The sequence below is a fragment of the Hemicordylus capensis genome, chromosome 4, assembly GCF_027244095.1.
Source record: "Hemicordylus capensis ecotype Gifberg chromosome 4, rHemCap1.1.pri, whole genome shotgun sequence".
Taxonomy (NCBI): Eukaryota; Metazoa; Chordata; class Lepidosauria; order Squamata; family Cordylidae; genus Hemicordylus; species Hemicordylus capensis.
Genome location: NC_069660.1, coordinates 254556506 through 254577161, shown reverse-complemented (window position 1 = coordinate 254577161; position 20656 = coordinate 254556506). Strand labels below are relative to the sequence as shown.

At 44.3% G+C, this 20656-nt stretch overlaps 1 protein-coding gene across 6 annotated transcripts in view; it reads left to right on the top strand.

Moving 5' to 3' along the window:
* The window catches only part of PRKDC (protein kinase, DNA-activated, catalytic subunit), a 208749-nt gene extending 190968 nt beyond the window's left edge, over positions 1–17781 (top strand). For 3 of the 6 annotated variants that reach the window (XM_053249047.1, XM_053249045.1, XM_053249051.1), the window contains 7 exons: positions 5957–6049; positions 9741–9830; positions 10079–10150; positions 10676–10877; positions 11806–11994; positions 16501–16640; positions 16850–17781. In XM_053249047.1, coding sequence (XP_053105022.1) covers positions 5957–6049; positions 9741–9830; positions 10079–10150; positions 10676–10877; positions 11806–11994; positions 16501–16640; positions 16850–17054 — 991 coding nt within the window. In that variant the 3' untranslated portion in view covers positions 17055–17781. Of the gene's footprint in view, positions 1–5956; positions 6050–9740; positions 9831–10078; positions 10151–10675; positions 10878–11805; positions 11995–12133; positions 12247–16500; positions 16641–16849 lie in introns of those variants that run through there. The other 3 variants (XM_053249050.1, XM_053249048.1, XM_053249046.1) reach the window with 3 other exon arrangements.
* Positions 17782–20656: the final 2875 nt, after the last annotated feature.

Below are 20656 nucleotides of genomic sequence, written 5' to 3'. Positions count from 1 at the left end.
ACCAGAGGCCTGGCGGGCGTCATGATCTGGAGCCATAGCTCAGGGTGTTACCTCTCCCATGAGATCCCTGCGTTGTTGGAAGCGCGCTCCCAGAACGCCTGGTCGTAGCGCTCCCAGGCATTACCCGCGAAGTCCATAAAGGACCTATGGATAATGTCAAAGTACTTAACGGGCGCTGGGCTCCTCTCGGGGTATTTTTGCATTATCACGCCCATGTAGACTGTGAACCCTGAGACCCAATTGGCCCAATTGTGTTCAATGGGCTTCCTTCTTGTCCTCTCTTTGTCTTTCACCTGGACCCCGTCCCTCTCAACTGGCTCAGGTTCTTTGAATAGTAGCTGGAATATATCCATACACTCACCCCTCCAAATCTGCTCCTTGACCGCCGGCAAGAGGTTATCTCCCAACAGGACTGGCCCGTCGCCAGTGTGCCAGGCAGTGCCCATCGGAGCTGCCGCCCCTTGGGGGGCCCAGTCCGAGCCCCCCCGCCAGACCTGATTACAGGTGGCGTGCGGAGACGCCCAGTTGACAGGCCCGGGGTACCACCCGTATGGCCTGCAGGGGGCATTGTAAGGCAAGCCCCATGGCCACGCTCCTTGCGGGGACTGACCAGCGTCGTTCCTGTCGTCCCCGCGGTCCTCACCACCATCGCCCGGCCCTGGTTCCGCCTGGTGTGGCCTGTTCCCCCCGATTCCGCCGGGGATGGTCCCGCCACCGCCTCTAGTGCTGCCAAACGTTCAGCAAAACCCTGCATCAGTTTGGCCTTCTTGTCTGCCCTGGATGCCTTTCTTGTGTGCGGGGGCACCCCAGAAGGCCCCCCACCCGAATCATCCCCCGCTGGGGTGGTGCGCTGCTTCTCCAGGGCCTGGAGTCGAGCGATAAGCGCCCTGATGGCCCCCAGCTCGAGGTCACCCTCCTCATCTGAGGACTCTTCGGGAATGTTAGGCCTCTTGGCAGGCCGCGTGGGCTTACCACCCTTATGGCTGGGGCCTTCCCGCCCTTCTTAACTGGGGCCTTCTTTGGGCCCATGGTGGCTATGACCCCTGCCGCCTTCCCCGAGCCATCCCGCACCCCTCGCTACCACGAAATCCACGCCCGTCGTGCGCTCCAAACCTCGGGCTGGGTGACCGGCCTGTTGCGTTGAGGGTGGTCCAGGCAAAGAGCTGCTCCAACCAGCTGATCTGGATTACCCCTGGTAGCGAGGAAGGCCTGGGCAAGTGAGGAAGGCCTGCATATAAAGCCCCAGCCGCTGCAAAGCCCCCCCCCCGGCGGGGCCCCCGCTAATGGGCCACTTGGCCCCTCAAGCAGCTGGGCCTACCGCCCCCAGTGCCCGTCCCAGCTAATGGGCCGCCCGGCCCTCCAGAGCAGCAAGGCTTAAAAGCCTCAGCCGCCCACCCGGCGAGCCGCCCGCCAATGGGCCAATAGGCCCGCCAATAAGCGGCGGGCTTAAAAGCCCCGACCACCACTACAGCCCCACCCGGCAAGCCGCCCACTAATGGGTCAATAGGCCCACCAAAAAGCGGCGGGCTTAAAAGCCCCGACCGCCACTACAGCCCCCGGTGGGCCCTCAGTAATGGGCCGCTGGGCCCAAAGGAGCAGCGAGGCTTAATGCCCCAGCCGCCGCGACGGCCCCCAGTGGGCTGCCCACTACAGGGCCACTCGGCCCGCCCTGTTATCAGGCGGCCGGGCTTAAGAGCTCGGCCCGCCCCATTATCAGGCGGCTGGGCTTAAGAGCCCGCTACAGGGCTGCTCGGCCCGCGGCAAGCCGCCCGCAAACAGGCCGCTCGGCCCGCCCCGGTACCAGAGGCAGCTGGGCTTCAAAGCCCTCCACCGCTGCTCCTGGCCGGCCGCTGCTCCTGGCCGCTACTGCGGCGCTAGCCGAGGCCCCCAGGCGCAGCCGCTCCAAGAAGGCCTGGCCACGTGGAGTGCCGGCCTCGGAGCTCGCCCGGAGAGCTTCCTTCCCCTGCACAAACCGAAGAAGGACTGAGCCGGCGCATGCGCGCTGCCGGCTTGCTGCTGTAGGCCCCGCCTCTGGAGACGCGTCGGGGCCAATAGGAGCTGGCTCCCAGTGCCACGTGCTCCTAGAGGCGGGGCTGAGGGCAAACAAGCCGCACCGCCTAGAAGGGCGGCGATCGGCTGGCCTTCTTCACTATCTGTATTACAAGAACATAGATCTTTAAATGTGCTTATGTTGTAACCTGTCGCATTCTAGTGGTGTCTTTCTCCACTTGCACGTTAGTCTTCTACCTTGTCGCTTCAGCTCCTGCAGTTCTTCTGTATACCATGGAGCTAATCTTGAAGCAGCTTGGAGATGACACTTAGGTGCAATTGTGTCTATTGCCCGAGTGAGTTCCCTATTCCAGGTCTCAACCAGGACATCAACAGAATCGCTGGCTGAACCAACTATAAACCCTTCCAAGGGTTCTTGGAATCCTTTTGGATCCAATAACCTTCTCAGGTGGACCATCTTAATAAGATCCTTCTCCCCTGAAGTGGTGGGTTGTGGCAGCAAGCCAGACTGTAACCAAGTAGTGGTCGGTCCATGACAATGGGGAGATAACAGGAGTCCCCACCCATGGAACACCATCATGATCAGAACAAAAGACCAAATCAAGCATGTGACCAGTAGCCCCGAGACCACTTAAGATAGACCCATAGTTTTCATGGCTGCTATGAACTCCTGAGCTGCACCTGATATAAACTGGTCCCAAAGTGAACATTGAAGTAGCCCATCATCACAAATCTAGGAGACACCAACTCCATGACCAGGTCAGTTGGCTCAGTTAGGGATTCCTTTGGGCAGCAGGGTGAAGGGCGAAGTCCCAGTTTATCCCTGGTTCCTAGACTTAAGTGTACACACTCAATATGGGCAGTTTATTAGAAATATTATTTCTAGTGCCCAAGAAAGACTGATCTGGAAGGTCAGCACTGGATCTCAAGCATTTCAACTGATCACATGCAAGATGATCAAGCACAAGATTCACATGGAAACACCACACAATCAAGGAAACAATCCAACCAGGTTTCCTTGCATCACTAGATTTCAGAGGCTTATCCTCCTAAATCATAGGTGTTTCTTTCATTTCACCTGTTCCTGAGTATTCACCAAAATTATGTTGGCACTTCTGGCAGCCATGCAAGTCCAAGGGATCCATTTCTTGGCAACCTGCTCATCTGGTCCCCCTCTCTTCACATCAGTGGACAGCGAATGTCTCCTTAATTCTTTATTGCCTTCTGTGCCACAGTTTTTTGATGAACGTTAATAAGAGCTTACTTCAACGCTCACAATGAATTCACCATCTGGGGTCACAGATAGGCACTTGAATAGCCACTCTCTTTTATCCCTAGAAAGAAGCAAAAGATCTGGCATCATACCCAGGTATTTTACTCTCGAACAGTAGCCAGCCTGATGATATCCCACTTCTTGACTCAGTGACAGAGTTTTTAGAGTGCACTCTTTGGGCCAGGTGGCACTCCTGTTCCATTCAGTGCCACTTGTCCTGTCAAACAGAAATTGCATTCTTTCACCTCTCCTTTTCATTCCACCATGAATTCTGCCATTCTCTGAGGTGGTGGCTGTTTCTAGTCCTATCTGGGGGTGCCCACCCCAAAGACCCCCAGAAATACAGATCACCACCAATGCACGTGTCAGAGAGTGGGTGGGGCCCCCAGTATGGTGCCTCACAGCCTCAACTGGCTAGAGCTTCACACAATCCTACTCACACTCCAGGAATTCCAGCCATCCAAATAATGTCGTGTCCTAGCACGTGCAGATAATGCAACAACAAAGATTCACATCAGTTGTCTGGAAGGAACCAGCTCATGATATCTCATTCAAGAGGCTTGCATCCTCCTTTGGGTGGAGTGCTGCCTGGCCTCTTTAATAGCAGAATATCTCAGCAGAGACGCCAGCATAATAGTGGATTGGCTTTAGTCACCACACCTTAGACCAGATGAAGCAGAATATTCCATGCTGTCACTTCATTTGGGCACTCCAGTGGATATCCTTCAAGAGGGTCCAAATTGAGGTCTCCTATCTTTTAGATGTCGGGCTTCTGCTCTTTCCACTGTACTTAAGCCCAGTTGACAGGACTTCTTGTCTATTCATCCATACCTCAAATCCTTCCTTAGAAATGCCACAGGAATCACTACCTTCACTGGTCCACATGTTTCGCTCCTGGAAGCTCAAAGTGTTCTTAACAGTCTTGATCAAAATGTTGGGCCATTTGGTCAGTTTTGACCTCTCAGACATCTCAAACTGATCTCTTGGAGGGTCCTTTTCCTTGTGGCCTTTGCATCAGCTCACAGTCTCAGAGTTGGATGATTTCTCTGTTCATAAAGAACTCTGTCTTTTCCAGCCTGACAGTGTTGTCCTTTGGACAGACCCTACCCTCCTCCCAAAGGTCAGCTCTTTGGTCCATCGGTCCCAGAACATGATCCTACCTTCTTTTGCTCCTCCCCTACTCACCCTAACAAGAAGTTATGGTACACCCTCAATGTTAGAAGGGCACTCAACATTTACATCAGTATGTTAAAGACTTCAGACTCATTGTTTGTGCCCTTCCATCCAAGAACTGTAGGCCACAGAGTATCTAAATCCACTCTCTCTCCCACAGGATAAAGGCCTGCATTTCCCTAGCTTGCAAGTCTCTTGCCTTCATGGTATCTATAGGTTTATTCAATGCACAGTACTGCTACTTCAGCAGCCTTTTCAGCCAATGCTCCTCTCTCAGAAATCTGTAGAATGGCTAACCTGGGCCTCCATCACTCTCTTTTTTTATATACTACAAATCATTTTCCTTAGCTGATGCAGTCTTCAGCCATGTGGGTTAATTCCTAAATGTCTCTTCAGAACCTCTACCTTTCTAGTTCCTCCTCTAATTATACCCTCCTTTGCTGTGCAAGAAAGGAATTCTGGCTGGACTCCACATGAAGGGTTCTGTATTCAAAGTGGATGAAGGGTGTCAGGCCCACCTATAGTTTCGGATCACATTGATATTTCAATGTGATATGTAGGGGGTTGTGGTGATTCCCAGGTTCTTTTGAAAGTGCTAGTGGATCTTCTGCTTTTCTTCCATCTGTTGTTCTTTGGCTGTATGCTCTGTTTTTTCTCTGAAGCTGCAACAGCTCAGAAGTGGGCGGGTCTGACTCCCACAGCATTCTGGGAATCACTTTGATTGATATCAGCCCTGTCTGCTTGGAGCAAGTACAGTGGTCCCTCAACTTACGAAGTTAATCCGTTCCGAACGCACGTTCGTAGGTCGAAATTTTCGTAAGTCGAAAAGCGCACCCACAGAGGTCTGGAAACATTCGTAAGTCAAGGAAACCGCATCTAAAAATTCATAAGTCGAGGAAGCCGCATCTAAACCGGCAACGGCTTCTGGTCATTTTTGTTGTTCGTAAGTTGAAAACTTCGGATGTCAAGTAGTTCGTAAGTCGAGGGACCACTGTACAACCAGTGATTAGGATACCTTCCATCTTCAGTAGAAGAACACTTCACAGTAAATCCAGTGTTGTTTTTCTGTATGTGGCTTAATTAGACCTGAAGCCAGAGCACCGGCCTTTCAAAATCTGAAGTGAAAAAAATTTCAATATCAAAATTTCAATTGGCATCCAAGGCAATATTGGGTGCCAATCACAATATTTAGGCAGTGCTTTGGACAACAGGACAATCCCTTATAAGATGGATACATACAATTCCAAAATTTCATTTGCTCCAGTAGAACGGAGGGATTATTTCAAATTGTACCTTACCCTCTGCTTTCTCTTATGTTGTGTGTATATTTAAAACCTACCCTGAGACATTTTGATAGTCCTTAACAAGCAGCAAATAAATGTGTTACAAATTCATTTACCAATCTAACTTGCATTCTGCATATATTTTACCCCTCTTTGTCAAATAGTTTTTTTATTTTGCCATATTACCTATAAACCATGGGTTTTCCCCCCTGTTCAGACTAGGACTGATTGAATGGCTTGAGAATACCTGTACTTTAAAAGAATTCCTTTTGAAGAACATGACTGAGCAAGAAAAAAATGATTATAGCAGGTAATGATGGAGTATAACTCTATCTCTGGATTATTAATTACATTATTTGGAGACATATATAGAACAGTGAGAGTTGATTAACCTTACTTAATGTAGTAATATCTATGGGACAGCTGACATTAATCTGTAGAAATCAAAGTACTTCCTACTCTAGATTAATAATTAGCAGCTGTTTATTTAATGGGTGTCATTTCACCTCTAACCCATATTCTCTGCCTACTTATGTAAACAGGCTGCTTGCTATCATCTGAGGCTTCTTCATCATTGCCATTTTCTTATCAGCAGATTGATTTTTACAAGTAAGGGATTTTTAGTTTAGTTTGAATAAGCAGGAGCTGAACTTCAGTCAGAATAAAGAGCAGTGTAAATGCATACTCAGCATTGAACCAGTATCAAGGGGACAATATCTCCCGTAATGAGAGATAGAGAAGAGTGTCTCAAGAGCCGTCACTCTTAATTTATAATTGTATCACTCTGAAAAAGCCAAGTCTAAGCCACTTCTAATAATTAGAGTAACTTGTACTCTCATGAATAAATGCTGTAAGCAGCTTCAAGTTGAAAAAAAGATATTATACAACTTGAGCTTTTGTGAGTACAGGAAAACCTTGGTATTCGTGGGGGTTCTGTTCCCAGCTGGTGCTGCAGATACCGAAACCGTGAACACTGGGTCCTTGGGGCTATGGAACTACGGGGGTTAGGTTCCTAAGCGGGGGTGAATGGGCCAAACGGGATTTTTATTTTTAAATAAATTGGCCCCCAAAATGGCCCCAAATCCAGTGAAAATCTAAAACTCGCAGCTGATGGCAGGATTGCGGTGGAGGCAGGACATTTTACCTTTTGAAAATCGCCGCAAAGGTGACGGCAACAGCAGGGATGGGATAGATACACCGGGCACATTTTGGTCTTTTAAAATTGCTGCAGAGGCAGCTGAGGAGCAGGGATCTTGGCAGAGGCAGCAACATGGGACTCCTTCCCTCTCGAAGCTTCTCTTCACACTGACTGTGGGTGCTGGTCTGGAGCCCATTTCAAGCCTCTCCAGACTGGCACCCACAGTCAGTTTGAAGAGAGGCTTGGAGGGGGAAGAGGTCCTGGTTGCTGCCTCAGCCGCGATCCCTGCTCCTCATCCGTCTGCAAATGTGCCCAATGGATCTATCTGATCCCCACCGTTGCCAGCGATTTTCAAAAGGTAAAATACCCTGCATCCACCACCATCTGTAGCTGTTTTTTAGTGTAAAATGCTGCCTCCTTTCCCTTCGCCCCCCTCCAACCCAAGCCCTTTACTTGTAAAGGGGAATCCTTGCCTGATGGCCAACCTCCGACCCACGGATACATGAGTCTGTGCCCGCCCCCCCGCATATGCCGAGGTTGGGTGTCTATTACCCAACTGTGGATACGCGAAACCGCGGATGGCAAGTCTGCAATTAACGAAGTTCTCCTGTGCTGTACTGAATTCCAGAAAGTTGTGCTTGCCCACATAACTTGCTTTTCAGTCTTTTGTAGGCTTTTCTCCACATCAGATTTATGGCACAATTCATTTGATCACTCTTACGTCACTTTAGTTTTGAATTCATAACTAGGGATGTGGATGAATCGATTTTTAAAAATTCATTTTGTGTCTGTCTCTCTTCCCCCAAATCATCTCAGATTCGATTTGAATTTGATTTGATTTGATTCAATTTGGATTCGGATCAAGTTGGACCATTTATAAAGGTCCTGGGGCACCAAATTTGTGGGTAGGTCCCCATGGGTGCCACCTACCATCCAAATTTCAAGGCAGTGGGGCACTTGGTTGATTTTTAATGATTTTCTTTTTAGTTTTTACTGATTTTGTATATTTCCGCCATAGGAAATAATGGGGATTCGAAGTTGCCCTATCTTAGCCCTAACATGGATCCCCAACTTTCATAAATAAATGAATGAATGAATGAATGAATGCTCTAGCTCTAGCCCTTGTAGAAGTGCAGTTATGGAGCAAAATGTGCGGGCACTATTTTTCATATGTTTGGATTCTTTGGTGTACAATAACTTTTCCTCATAATTAATCCCTATGAGGAGTCATTGCACACCTTCATTTTTTCTGTTCATTTTGACTGTCATTGGACAGTGCCAACTGCTGTCATGTGCCAACTACACCCCCCCACACACACACACACAATGCAAGGCAGTGGAGTAAAGTAAAGGTAAAGTGTGCCATCAAGTCCATGTCGACTCTTGGCAAACACAGAGCCCTGTGGTTGTCTTTGGTAGAAAACAGGAGAGGTTTACCATTGCCACCTCCTGTGCAGTACGAGATGATGCCTTTCAGCATCTTCCTATATCACTGCTGCCTGATATAGGTGTTTCCCATAGTCTGGGAAACATACCAGTGGGGATTCAGACCAGCAGCCTCTAGCTTGTTAGTCAAGTCATTTCCCCACTGCACTATTAGGTGGCTTATAAGGCAGTGGGGTACTCAGTTAATTTTTTAGGCATACTGAAGTGTTTCGATTCTTTGGTGTCTAATAACTGTTCCTCATAATGAATCCCTGTGAGGATTTATTATATGCCTTCATTTCTTCTGTTCATTTGACTGTCATTGGACAGTACCAGCTGTCAATTGCCATGTGTTAACCACTCTCTCTCTCTTTCTCTCTCTCTCTCTCTCTCTGGGGTACTCAGTTTATTTTTTAGGAATTTTTGAAGTGATTAGTTTCTTAGGTGTCTTCACTACATAACTTCATTTTTTGGTCCTTTTTTGCCCCACTGCTTTGTGGGTAGGGGTGGGGAATTAGTGGCATCCCATGTGTCAAATACCCCCCAACCCGCAAGCCACTGGATACTCAATTTATATTTTAGGAATTTTTGAGGTGTTTGGACTCTTTGGTGTGTAATGAATCCTCATAGGGATTCATTATGAGGAAAGGTTATTAGACACCAAAGAGTCTAAACATTGGGGGGGGGGGGCGGGAATCCTAGAAATTAAACTGAGTAGTACCCCACTGCCTTGCAAATCCAAACACTTGAAAAATAGTGACCACACATTTTGCCACAGTGCAGTCTCCTCCTCCTCCTCAGCAACTGCTCCTCCATCCGCCGCTCAGCCCTACACCATGCCTTCTCTCTCCTCTTGACAATACAGTGTTTCACTTTGTGGTAAGGGGAACAGAGCATAAGGCCATTTGCACCTGAGGGGGTCCTAGTTGGGGAGTCACCACCAAGGAAGTCCTGTCTGAAGTCACCATCAACCATATTCTTTTAATTCTACTTTTTAATTGGCAGAACCAAGAGCAGGCCTTCACCTGAAGATCTTAGCATGTGGGCAGTTTTGTATGGGAGAAGGTGGCCTCAAATACTCTGGGGCCAAACTATAAAGAGCTTTAGAGATCAAAGGCAGCACTTTGAATTGAATTTGACTTGAGAGGGCAGGGTGGCTCCTCCTCGGGAAGAGCCAGTTCCTTAAGACCCTGTCTAGTGATCCAGAGAAAGAGAGCATCTCAGTGCTTTGGGATGCCCTCGGGGAGTCCCGGAGAAAAGGGCTTCACTGTAGGAAGTTTCTTGATCCCTCCACTTTGGGAGGCAGCCATTTTTTCTGCAAGTCTTGAAAAACAGCACACCCGAGTCCGCTATGAAAAATTAGCACTTTGACTCAAACAAGCTCTGCAACAGTGTGCATCTTTCAGGTCATGTTGGTGTTTTTCTCTCCTTTGCCTAGTTCCAAAGGACCTCATGCTGATTACAGTGACTGGCTGTGCAAGATGGGAGAGAAGAAAGAAGGTATTGCACGCTACATGCCTATGTACAAGTAAGTCTTGCTGTAAATGCATAACATCTTACTCCATTATGTTTCTCCCAATTCCTGGTGGCAAAGAGATTCTGGTTTTGCTGTTCTCTGCAAATGTTGTTCCATCTAAAGACAAATTAAAAGTCAGAATCTGATTTTCTCCTACTATTTCAGACTGCAATTCTACAGAGATTGTCATCTGCCACTCCCTCTCCGTGTGAATTACATTTCACTTTTTAAAATCATATGATTGTTTTATTCACTTCTAGGAGAGCTAGTCGTACGGAAACAGTAATGTCTTTCCGACGCCGAGAGAACCATGTTCCTGAAGACCTGTTGAGGTGAGTGTGCCGTCATTTGCCATGGGCTTGGAAATAATTGTAGTAGTGACTAATGTAACTATGCCTAGGAGTTAAACTGAGCCACACTGCTCTCTCTCTCTCTCCCTCCCACACCTCCAGATTTCTCCCTCCCAGTCCTTTGAAAGATTGTTAGTCAAGAGGTCCTAGCAAAAACCGTTCTCAGAACCCTCCACAGATCACCCTACTCCAATGGTTCCCAAACTGGGAGCCTCCAGATGTCGCTGAATTACAACTCCCATCAGCCCCAGCTACAGTTTATTGTGGCTGGGGATGATGGGAGCTGTAGTTCAGCAACATCTGGAGGTTCCTAGTTCGAGAACCACTGCCCTACTCCTTTGACCCCTTAAGACTTTTTAGCATATGCCTGGAAAAATGAGGGGGTGGGGACCATTCTTTGTCTTGAATTTCTGATGTTTGGATTGTTTGGGAACAACACCTGTAGAAGTTGGGAGCAAAATGCAACCCCTCAGCCACTCCTAACACAAACATTTTGCTTCTCTTAAGGAGGGCCTTTGTTAAGATGAGTACAACTCCAGAGGCCTTGCTGTCTCTGCGATCCCATTTTGTCAGCTCTCATGCGTTGATGTGCATCAGCCACTGGATTCTTGGCATTGGAGATAGACATTTGTCCAATTTCATGATCAACATGGAAACAGGTGGCATGGTGGGAATAGACTTTGGACATGCATTTGGTTCTGCTACACAGGTATTCTCCTTTTCTACTTATTTCTTCATATAGATGTGGATATACTGAACCTGTATGGTGTGTTAATCACTTTGTTTGTTGATAAATACCTCATATTCCTCCTATTTAAGATTCTTTTTTTGCTGATTACCAGCATTCTTGCTGTCAGTGAAGTGAAGCAAGGTCTGGCATAGCATTTCTCCCTTCCCCTTTTTGAGGGTGATATCTTACATACAACTTGATGTAACTTTTCCATTTCTAAAAAACTTGTCTATTAATCTGTAACATTCATCAGTCATTACTTAATAGAATCCTGCTGACAAAGCTGAAAATTGCTTCTAGAGAAATGTGTATTTATTATGTGTTTATCCTCCCAAGAGCTCGAATGGTATTCAGCTTGCACTTTGCCCTATTACAAATTTTGACCAATGCAAAAGACACTTAAACCGGGCTTCCTTCTCTTTTTATCCAATTGGTTCTTTCTAAGAGAATCAATTTGGTTGTTAGAAGTTGCCATGGATTAGAGACTAAAAACTACCATCTTATGCACACCTCTTAGGGAGTAAGCACCACTGAAATTAGTGAGGTTTACTTTTGAGTAAACATGCATAGGATTGGGCTGCACAATTATTCTCACCATTCCATGTTTTGTTTTCCTCTCGACATTCCATATTTTGTTTTCCATAAACTATGTTCATGTTTCACTGTTGTATGTGATCAACATCATTTTTGTAGCTTTGATTAATATAAAAGAGACAATAAAAGTAAAGTTTTAAAGATGCCATCCTGAGGTGCATTCCACCCCCACCCCCCAGTTTTCCTTCAATATTATCTTGGATTCTGACTATTCATAGATCATGAATCTTCCTTTGAATGACGGAGGCAAATTGGCAGTCTTTGATGTGAGCTTTTTATATTTCTTCATAGCTTTTATTTTCTTCATTTGTAGTTTCTGCCAGTGCCAGAACTGATGCCTTTTCGTTTGACTCGCCAGTTCATTAACTTGATGTTACCTATGAAGGAATCGGGTCTAATTTACAGTGTGATGGTACATTCCTTAAGAGCCTACCGTGTAAATCCAGACGTACTCATTAATACTATGGATGTGTTTGTAAAGGAGCCTTCCTGGGACTGGAAAGTAGGTTCTCTTCTTATTAATTCTAGCTTATATGCATAAAGCAAGAGAAATTATTTTGTGTCACTATATGTAAGAGAAGATGGCTAGATGATATGAAATATTCTTAACTTAGGAATGATTCTGCTTTGTATCTTTTCAGCGCAGTTTTCCAGTCTTGGTAGTATGTGCTTGTGCAGTGAAGCCTTGCTGCAATCAGCACATATAAGGAAGAGATGGAGAAAGGTGATGAGCAAGAGAGGAGAGAAGTGATGGGTAGGAAGAGGACATCCATGGGAGCAAGAATAGAGCTTAGGAAGCAGGGACAGAGTGGGTCTGGAGATTATGTTCATAGAGAGGAGGGAGGAAGTGGGACCCAGGGTTAAAGGGAGGGTGTGAAGAGTGGGATTAGAGGCTGGGATCGTTGAGAGTACTGGGGGAGGGGGGTTGATATTTTTACACAGTCTGTTGATAGATGGGGAGAATATTATGTGCATGGGTATTAGCCAAAGCATTGCATGCAAGACCCCTATTTATTTATCGTTTAATGGTTGCACATTTTAAAGCAGAGTTTTTTGTTTTGTCTTGTTTCAGTACCGTATACACAATATATGAACTGTTTGGAAAATACATGACACAAGAGTGTATGGTCTTTCTGAAGGGCCTCTTCCCACAACAGCATAGGAGCTGCTGAAACATGTGGGGCATTCCATCACCCTGATAAGGCTAGAAGATCCAGACCATGAGCGAGGAGCCTGTGCCATGGCTCCTCCCACATTGCCTGGTTATTCCCACATTATTGGAGTGATGGGGGACATGTATGCACTGCAGTGGTACTTATTTAGTTATTCCATTTATATTTTTATTATTTTGTTTTTATTTTATTTTATTTTATTGATTGATTGGATACTGCCTAATACAGAAATCTCTAGGCGGTGTACAGATTAAAACATAATATAAAATATAAAACATTTAAAATCCATAAAACAGATAAAAATCGCAATAGGTATGTCTTCAGGGTCCTCCTAAAAACAAACAGAGAAAGAGATGCTCTTATTTCAGCAGGGAGCACATTTCAAAGCCTCAGGGCAGCCACAGAGAAGGCCTGGTCCCGAGTTGCCACCAAATGAGCTGGCAGCAACTGTAACCAGACCTCGCCAGATGATCTTAATAGGCAACAGGGTTCATGGCAGAGAAGGTGCTCTCATAAGTACCCTGGACCTATGCCGTTAAGGACCTTACAACCAGCACTTTGTATTTCATTCAGAAACATATCAGCAGCCAGTGTGGTTCTTTAGAATCTGTGTTATATGTTCTCTTTGGGTAAACCCAGAGACCAGTCTGGCTGCCACATTCTGAACCAATTGTAGTTTCCAAACTATGCACAAAGGCAGCCCCATGTAGAAGGGTTATATGGATTGGTTACTTCAGCTGTAGTTACTGCATTTACTCTTTTTAAAAAATTTATTGTACATTTATGTCCCGCTCTTCCTCCGAGGAGTTCAGAGCAGTGGACATGGTTATTTTTATCATCACAACAACCCTGTGAGGTGGGTTAGGCTGAGAGATACATGACTGGTCCAGTGTCACCCAGTGAGTTTCAGGGTTGAATGGGGATTCGAACTCGGATCTTCCCGGTTCTAGTCCAACACTCTAACCACTATGCTATGCTGGCTCTCTTAACTGTTGGAAGCTGCTTGATGTAGAACATTAATAATGGTGTTTGGACATTGAAACGCGTTTGCTCGAGTTTGGAAGATCTAGGTTTTTTACGCATTTAAAAGGTAAAAAAAATCGTGTTTGAAGAACGGAAGTATGCATATATCACCACCATTATGTTGTCTCATTTATATACCGCCAAAATTAAAATCTTGGGTGGTTTAGAGCAAAAATACAGCACAAAAGTTAAAACATTTTAAAAGAGTATAAAATTTAACTAAAAGCTTGATTTAAAAGGTACATTTCGTGAGCCTTTTTAAAGGCTGTCAGCAATGATGAAGCTTTTATTACGACAAGGAGTGTGTTCCATAGCCCTGGGGGTGGCTATAGAGAAGGGTTGGCCCCGAGTTGCCACCAGACGAGCCAGCAGCAACTGCAGACGTACCTCCTCAGATAATACTGGCAGGTGGAGTTCATGACAAAATAGGTGTTATTTTAAATACCCTGGGCTCAGGCTATTTGTTAGTAATAATCAGCACTTTGTATTTTGCCAGGAAACACATTGGCAGCCAATGTAGTTCTTTTAAAAAAAAAAGACTAATGTGGTCTCTTCAGGTTGTCCCTAGACACCAACCTGGCTGCCGCATTTTGCAGCAATTATTGTTTCTGCACTTTGTACAAAGGTAGTCCCTGTACAGCAAATTGCAGTAGTCAAGCCTGGAGGTTACCAGTATATGCAGCAGTTTTAAAGTTCTTCATCTCAAGAAATGGATGCAACTGACATATCAGCCAAAGCTGATAAAAAGCACTCCTAGCCACTACCTCTGAGATACCAGAGAGAGGTTTAGGTCCAGAAGTACTCCCAGACTGCATATCTGTTCCTTCTTGGGGAGTATAACCCCATCCAGGACAGTAGATATATATTTTTTCCTGAGTTCTGAGCCCCCACAATGAGCACTTCCATCTTATTTGGGTTCAGTCTCAGTTTGGTATTCCTCATCCATTCAATTACTGTCTGTAGGCAGGCGTTTAGAGAAGTTGTGCCATTTCCTGATGAAGTTGACATAGAGAAATAGATCTGAGTGTCATCTGTGTACGCCAGATCTCTTGATCATCTCTCCCAGCAATTTCATGTAGATGTTAAAGAACACTGGAGACAATATGGAGCTTTGTGCGACTCCATACAATAGAAAAGCAGCTTAAAAGAGCAACAGTCTACAAGCAACACCTCCTGTAATCTGCCTGAGAGATGAAAGCAGAACCACTGTAAAAGAGTGCTCCCAACTCTCTCAGATGATCCAGAAGGATACCATGGTCATAAGCCACCTAGGGATCCAAAAGGACCAAAAAAGTCACACTCCCACGGTCAGTTCCTAATTGGAGTTCATCCATCAGGCTGACCAAGGCAGGCTCCATCCCATAGACCACCCAAATACTGGCTTGAAAGTGGTCCAGATATACCCTAAAGGGAATCCAGAATTTCCTGAGCTGACCAAATCTGACAATATGCAATCAAAGAACTCATCAGTCAGTCAGCCTTTATTATGGTCTTTGACCAATATCACAACATTTAAAACAATATAACATTTTAAACATAGCCATGTTGCTAACATAACTGTACACTGGATCTAACCATTAGCGAGCAGAGTGTGACAAACTTATATTACAGGACAACAGAATTTTGCAACTATGTGTGTGAGAGATGAATTCGCATCTATTAGCAAATATTTAATGTAGAATTTGTCCGATTGACTGGCAGATTATGTAAAAGAGGGTCAATTAACCTTCACCTAAGATCTGTATAAAAGACACACCGCAGGAGCACATGTGCAACTGACTCAATCTAATCAGAGTTACAGGGGCAATATCTCTGCTCAATTGGAATTCTACTGTATCTGCCAGCCAAAAGTTCCGAAGGGAGGGCATTCATAAGGGCCCTCAAGAAGGCCCATCTATGTTTAGGGAAAGTAAGGAGGAATAGATAATTTGTTGGGTGAGTTCTCATCCCACCACTGAGCAGGTAGAATTACCTAGATGTCCTTGGCTGGTCTTTCTGAAACTCAGTATCCCAGATCCTTCATTTAATAAGTTTTTTGGCTCTGACCAAATCCACAGAGAGAATTGCCTCTGGTAAAAGACCATAGGTATGGAGTTTCCTGACACAGTTCTCCCACCAGCTCGAGCAACGCCTATCCAAGAATAACAAGAGAAGGAGACCAGAGGACAATAAGTTGATTCTTGCCCAGTTTATTAGTATTAGATACCATGCTCTGGCCTCTATCGAGATAACACCCAATTCCAATCTCAGAGTGGCATTAGAAATACATTTGGAGGTCAGAAATAATGCTCTTAAGAACCTGGCTTGGACCCACTCCAAGAGGAAATAGTTAGCATTGGGTCCCAGCTGTGCCCTATAAAACATTTGAGCTGTCGACTTTGCCTTGAATAAGCGGATGGCAGCCCGAATGAACATCCTTCCTTGCTGCCTGTGGAAGCTGAGAGTTGCTTACGCTCTTCTTTGTGCCTGATCAGCAGCATAACTGATTTGGGAGAACTCATAAGTGATTTTTAAAAACAGAATGGATTTATTAATTTTAGCATTATTATGAATCCACATAAAAAGCATTGTTTACTATTGAAAATCTAAGCAATAGCAAATGTCATTTTACTTTAATTTTGTAATCAACTTAGAATAAAGATATAGCATAAATACACATTAAAATTCAAAGAATTGCAAATAAAACTTGAATTATGAGGTATGTATTAAAATTCTGCACTGTGCTTAATTTGATTGAAAGTGTACTGGGACACATTATGGAGATTTGCAGGATTATTTGTCATGGGTGTATTTATGACATTTTCTCTCACTAGAATTTTGAACTGAAACAACTGAAAAAAGGAGGTACATGGACTAAGGAAATAAACACAGATGAGGTAAATTGGTACCCCCTCCAAAAAGTAAATGTTGCCAAAAGAAAGTTAGCAGGTGCCAATCCAGCTGTGATTACTAGGTAAGTGTTTTCTGTTAAATACTTTTAACATTTTCACCATAGAGTAATACTACAAACAGCACAATGGCTGTCTGAAAACTAGGAGTCTTGTTTTGATATGTTTTGGGGTAGAGTAGGGCTTGTATGTGGTTGGGGCCTGGTTACAGAATTTTGGTAGCTGTATTTCCCAAAGGCTGTATTTTATCTACCCCACCCCACCCCGCCCCCAGTGATGAATTACGGCTGGGTCATGAAAAATCAGCTGCCTACAAGGATTACATATCTGTGGCAAGAGGAAGCAAAGAGTACAACATCCGAGCCAGAGAACCAGCAGATGGGCTTTCAGAAGAAACACAAGTGAAGTGCCTTATAGATCAAGCAACAGACCCAAATATCCTTGGCAGAGTTTGGGAAGGATGGGAGCCCTGGATGTGAGGGATGAAAGACGCAATCAACATGAAACTCATGTCCAAGCTGATGTGGTCAGGTTGCCACCACTTTGGGAATTGAAGTGAAGGTGAAGACTAATTGGACTGCATATTACTTTCACTCAGAAATACTTAGAGCAATGTAAATCAAGTTGTGATACAGCAACAGAGTTTAGTCATACATGACAGTTCAGCAGTTTGCTCTTGTGACTATCCAACTTGTGAGAGATAAAGAGAAATGAAATGATCACTTATCCAGTGTACAAGACCTATGACAAGTATGGAAATGCTGCTTAAGGAGGAAATTAGAGAAGCTTAAAGCATGATGTTTACAGCTCAGAGATTATGCCTTTAATTGCTGACATTAGTAAATGCTAGAAGAGTAAACTTGTCTGAGATTGCCCCTACCATTCTGTGAGCAAGAAAATTCAAGTTAGGGTTTTTCCTATAGATGGAAGAGGAGCCACAATCTTATGTGAGTTTATTTGTCCAATGTTACACTGATCACTGGAGCAGGCCAATTTTACAAGGAGTTTTTAGTAGGAGTTTGCAGAATAGTTATGCTGTTTAATAAAATACTTAAGATGACACAACTTCTGTTGTTCCAGAACATGAACAGGGGGGGAGAGGTGAACTGTACCATTGGAGCATGTGGGAATATTTGATGTTGAGGAATGTCCTGTAAAACATTTCAAAACGTATTTTGCAATAAATTTCCTGTTATCTCTTGTGAAGCTTTATATTTCCTTGCATCTGTACTGAGGTTTGGTTTCAAGTACTGGTGGCAAAAGAAACAGAAGAAAATGCATCCTCTTTTCAGAGTGAGTGCCAATGAAACAAATAGGTTTTATTTGAAGTACTTCAAATAAAGTACTGTACTTCATTATCTCTATTTAAAAGATTTCTTACATTGTATTTGCTGTATTGGAATTTTCATTGTATTTTAAACACATAAGAATGCAAAATAATTGAGATTAAATTTGTCTAAAACCACTTTAATACAAAGTGGTTCTATTTCCACTTGTAGAGAAACCAATCCAATACGGAAATGCTCGGTTGAATTGCACATGAAGTTGCTGCCAGAATCACAAACTGCATGTCTGCCTCAAAACAGGTGTTAATTTGCTCATTCCTTCATTGCAGAGCACTTTAGCCTTCAAGTTTACAGGTCAAAGTGCTAAGCTTACAATTTAACCAAGTCCTCAACTGCAATGCATGCATGGCAAGTTTTTCAGTAGAGAACACGTGAAAATGACACATCCATTTAGAATTACTGCAAGATTCCAAAGGTTAGCCGAGGAAATATTAAAGAACAAAAGATCAGGTTGTCAGAAGTGTTAGAGTGCAGTTTTTCCTCCTTTGCCCCATCTATGGTACTGCTAGGTTTTAAGAGGATTGTTTCCATTGTTCCCAACACAAAAATTAAACAAAACAAATTAAACAAATTAAACAAAGCAAAAATTAAACAAAACAAATTAAACAAAACAAAAATTAGTATATCTAATTTTTGACTATGTAATTTATGCTTATCTCACCCCATCATAAAATGTGTTACACTGTATATTTTATATGTATATTTTACAGCCTTCAATCTTTCAATGTCACAATGATAGTCTCTTCTGTGTATTAAGGGGTCTTGTGTCCTTGCAAGCTTCAATTTGCATGTTAAAATGTATAGTTTTGAATGTTTGCACTCCCATGTTCCTTACTGGAAAGGAAGGGAACTTACGGAGAGGAGAGCTGGTCTTGTGGTAGCAAGCATGACTTGTCCCCATAGCTAAGCAGGGTCTGCCCTGGTTGCATATGAATGGGAGACTTGATGTGTGAGCACTGCAAGATATTCCCCTCAGGGGATGAAGCTGCTCTGGGAAGAGCAGAAGGTTTCAAGTTCCCTCCCTGGCTTCTCCAAGATAGGGCTGAGAGAGATTCCTGCCTGCAACCTTGGAGAAGCCGCTGCCAGTCTGTGAAGACAATACTGAGCTAGATAGACCAATGGTCTGACTCAGTATATGGCAGTTTCCTGTGTTCCTAAGGGAGATGGCAGAAGCTTGGACAGACTGCAGAGTGTTTGGCACCATCTCTGCTGCACTTTCCCCCCACTCTTGACAGGGGAGAAATGAGTGTCTGACAAGTTGAGGAGCAGCAGCATTAAAAAGGGTGCACCCTCCCTCCCATCCATCAAGATTCTAGAGAAAGGGGCATTGTATCTATGGAAAACTTGGGACCTTGCTTGCCAATGCACAGCAAAACATTTGGTATCAAAGTTACCTCAGTCAAGGTGGCAGTCTTGTATGTGGACACAACTTCCTCCAGTTCCTTTGTCAGGTGATCCTCCCAAGGCAGTTTACATACAATTATGAAAATAATAAACATTCTATTATTAAAATAAAGACTCGAAGAGCAAGGGTTTTTTAATGTGTGGCCATGTCGCTCTCCTCCTCTGTAGTGATGGCAGGGGGAGGGGGGACACCTTAGCTAGAACCTGAAGAGCTGTATATGTCTCTTATTTCCTCCCCTCAGAGCAAAAAGATCCTGGTAGTTCCATACCACATCAGTCAGGGATCAGTGGACAAAGTGAAACGAGTTAGAGGGCTGCATTTATGGAGCCCTGTATCTCCCTGCTCATCTCTTCTTCCCCCATCCCCACTTCCCAGTAACTACGCCTGCAGCTGGAGTTGTGGTGGGTGAGCCACATAAGTGGTAGGGAATATAATGCTCGGTTCCCCAGGGAAGAGAGGGAGGGGCGAGGTGAGTCATGCTGTGGTTTTTGCAGGGTCTTCCTGCTCACCTTCAGAAACCCCACACCTTAAGTGCCAGAGATTGCAAGGGTACAGACATCAGCTCAGAGTTGTAGGGGGAGTGGGAGGATATGTTAGAAGGAGGCAATCATTCTCATCCCCAAATAAATGCACAGACCGGCTCACTTTACATATCAAGAAGATCTCACATCACTAGTCAGAACCCACTCACCTCACAACGAATGCTGGGCCAAAAAGCTAGCAGTCAATGCTTTTCACTGAGAGATCAGCCATCAGCTCAGACCGATGATCCCATTCTACAGATGTTTATGCCTGCCTAAATAATGGTAAAAACTTTTGGTAAAAGGTTTTTGGTAAAATGGTTTAAAAAAAATTTTTTTTTTACAACTTTCTTTACAAAGACAACAGCCTATTTGTGTGATGTCTGGGCTATAAAGGATACATTATTTTAAAATCAAATTCCTACACCAGAATTAAGATAAGATTATGATTTTGAAATTACAGCACCATGAGTCAGTCGCATTTAACTAGTACCACCCAAACAATCTCTGCTATGTATGTGCAGTACATTAGCTGTATGCTGTTTATTTCTGCTTGCAATCCTATCAGAGCTGGGAAATAGCTATTGTGTCTGCTGTTTGGTAGCAGAATTGACTTTTATGAAAAAGTATTGTTGGGGAAAGAGTTGGAGAAAGCATATACTAATTAGTTCAAAACTACCAAGAGGAAATAGGATCAGTTTCACTTCATGTTCTTAAACATTTCCAGTAACAATATTGCAATGTTTATGGGTTCTTTTGTAATTTGAAACATAGTAATACTTCACACATTCTTTTGCATAGTTAGTTCA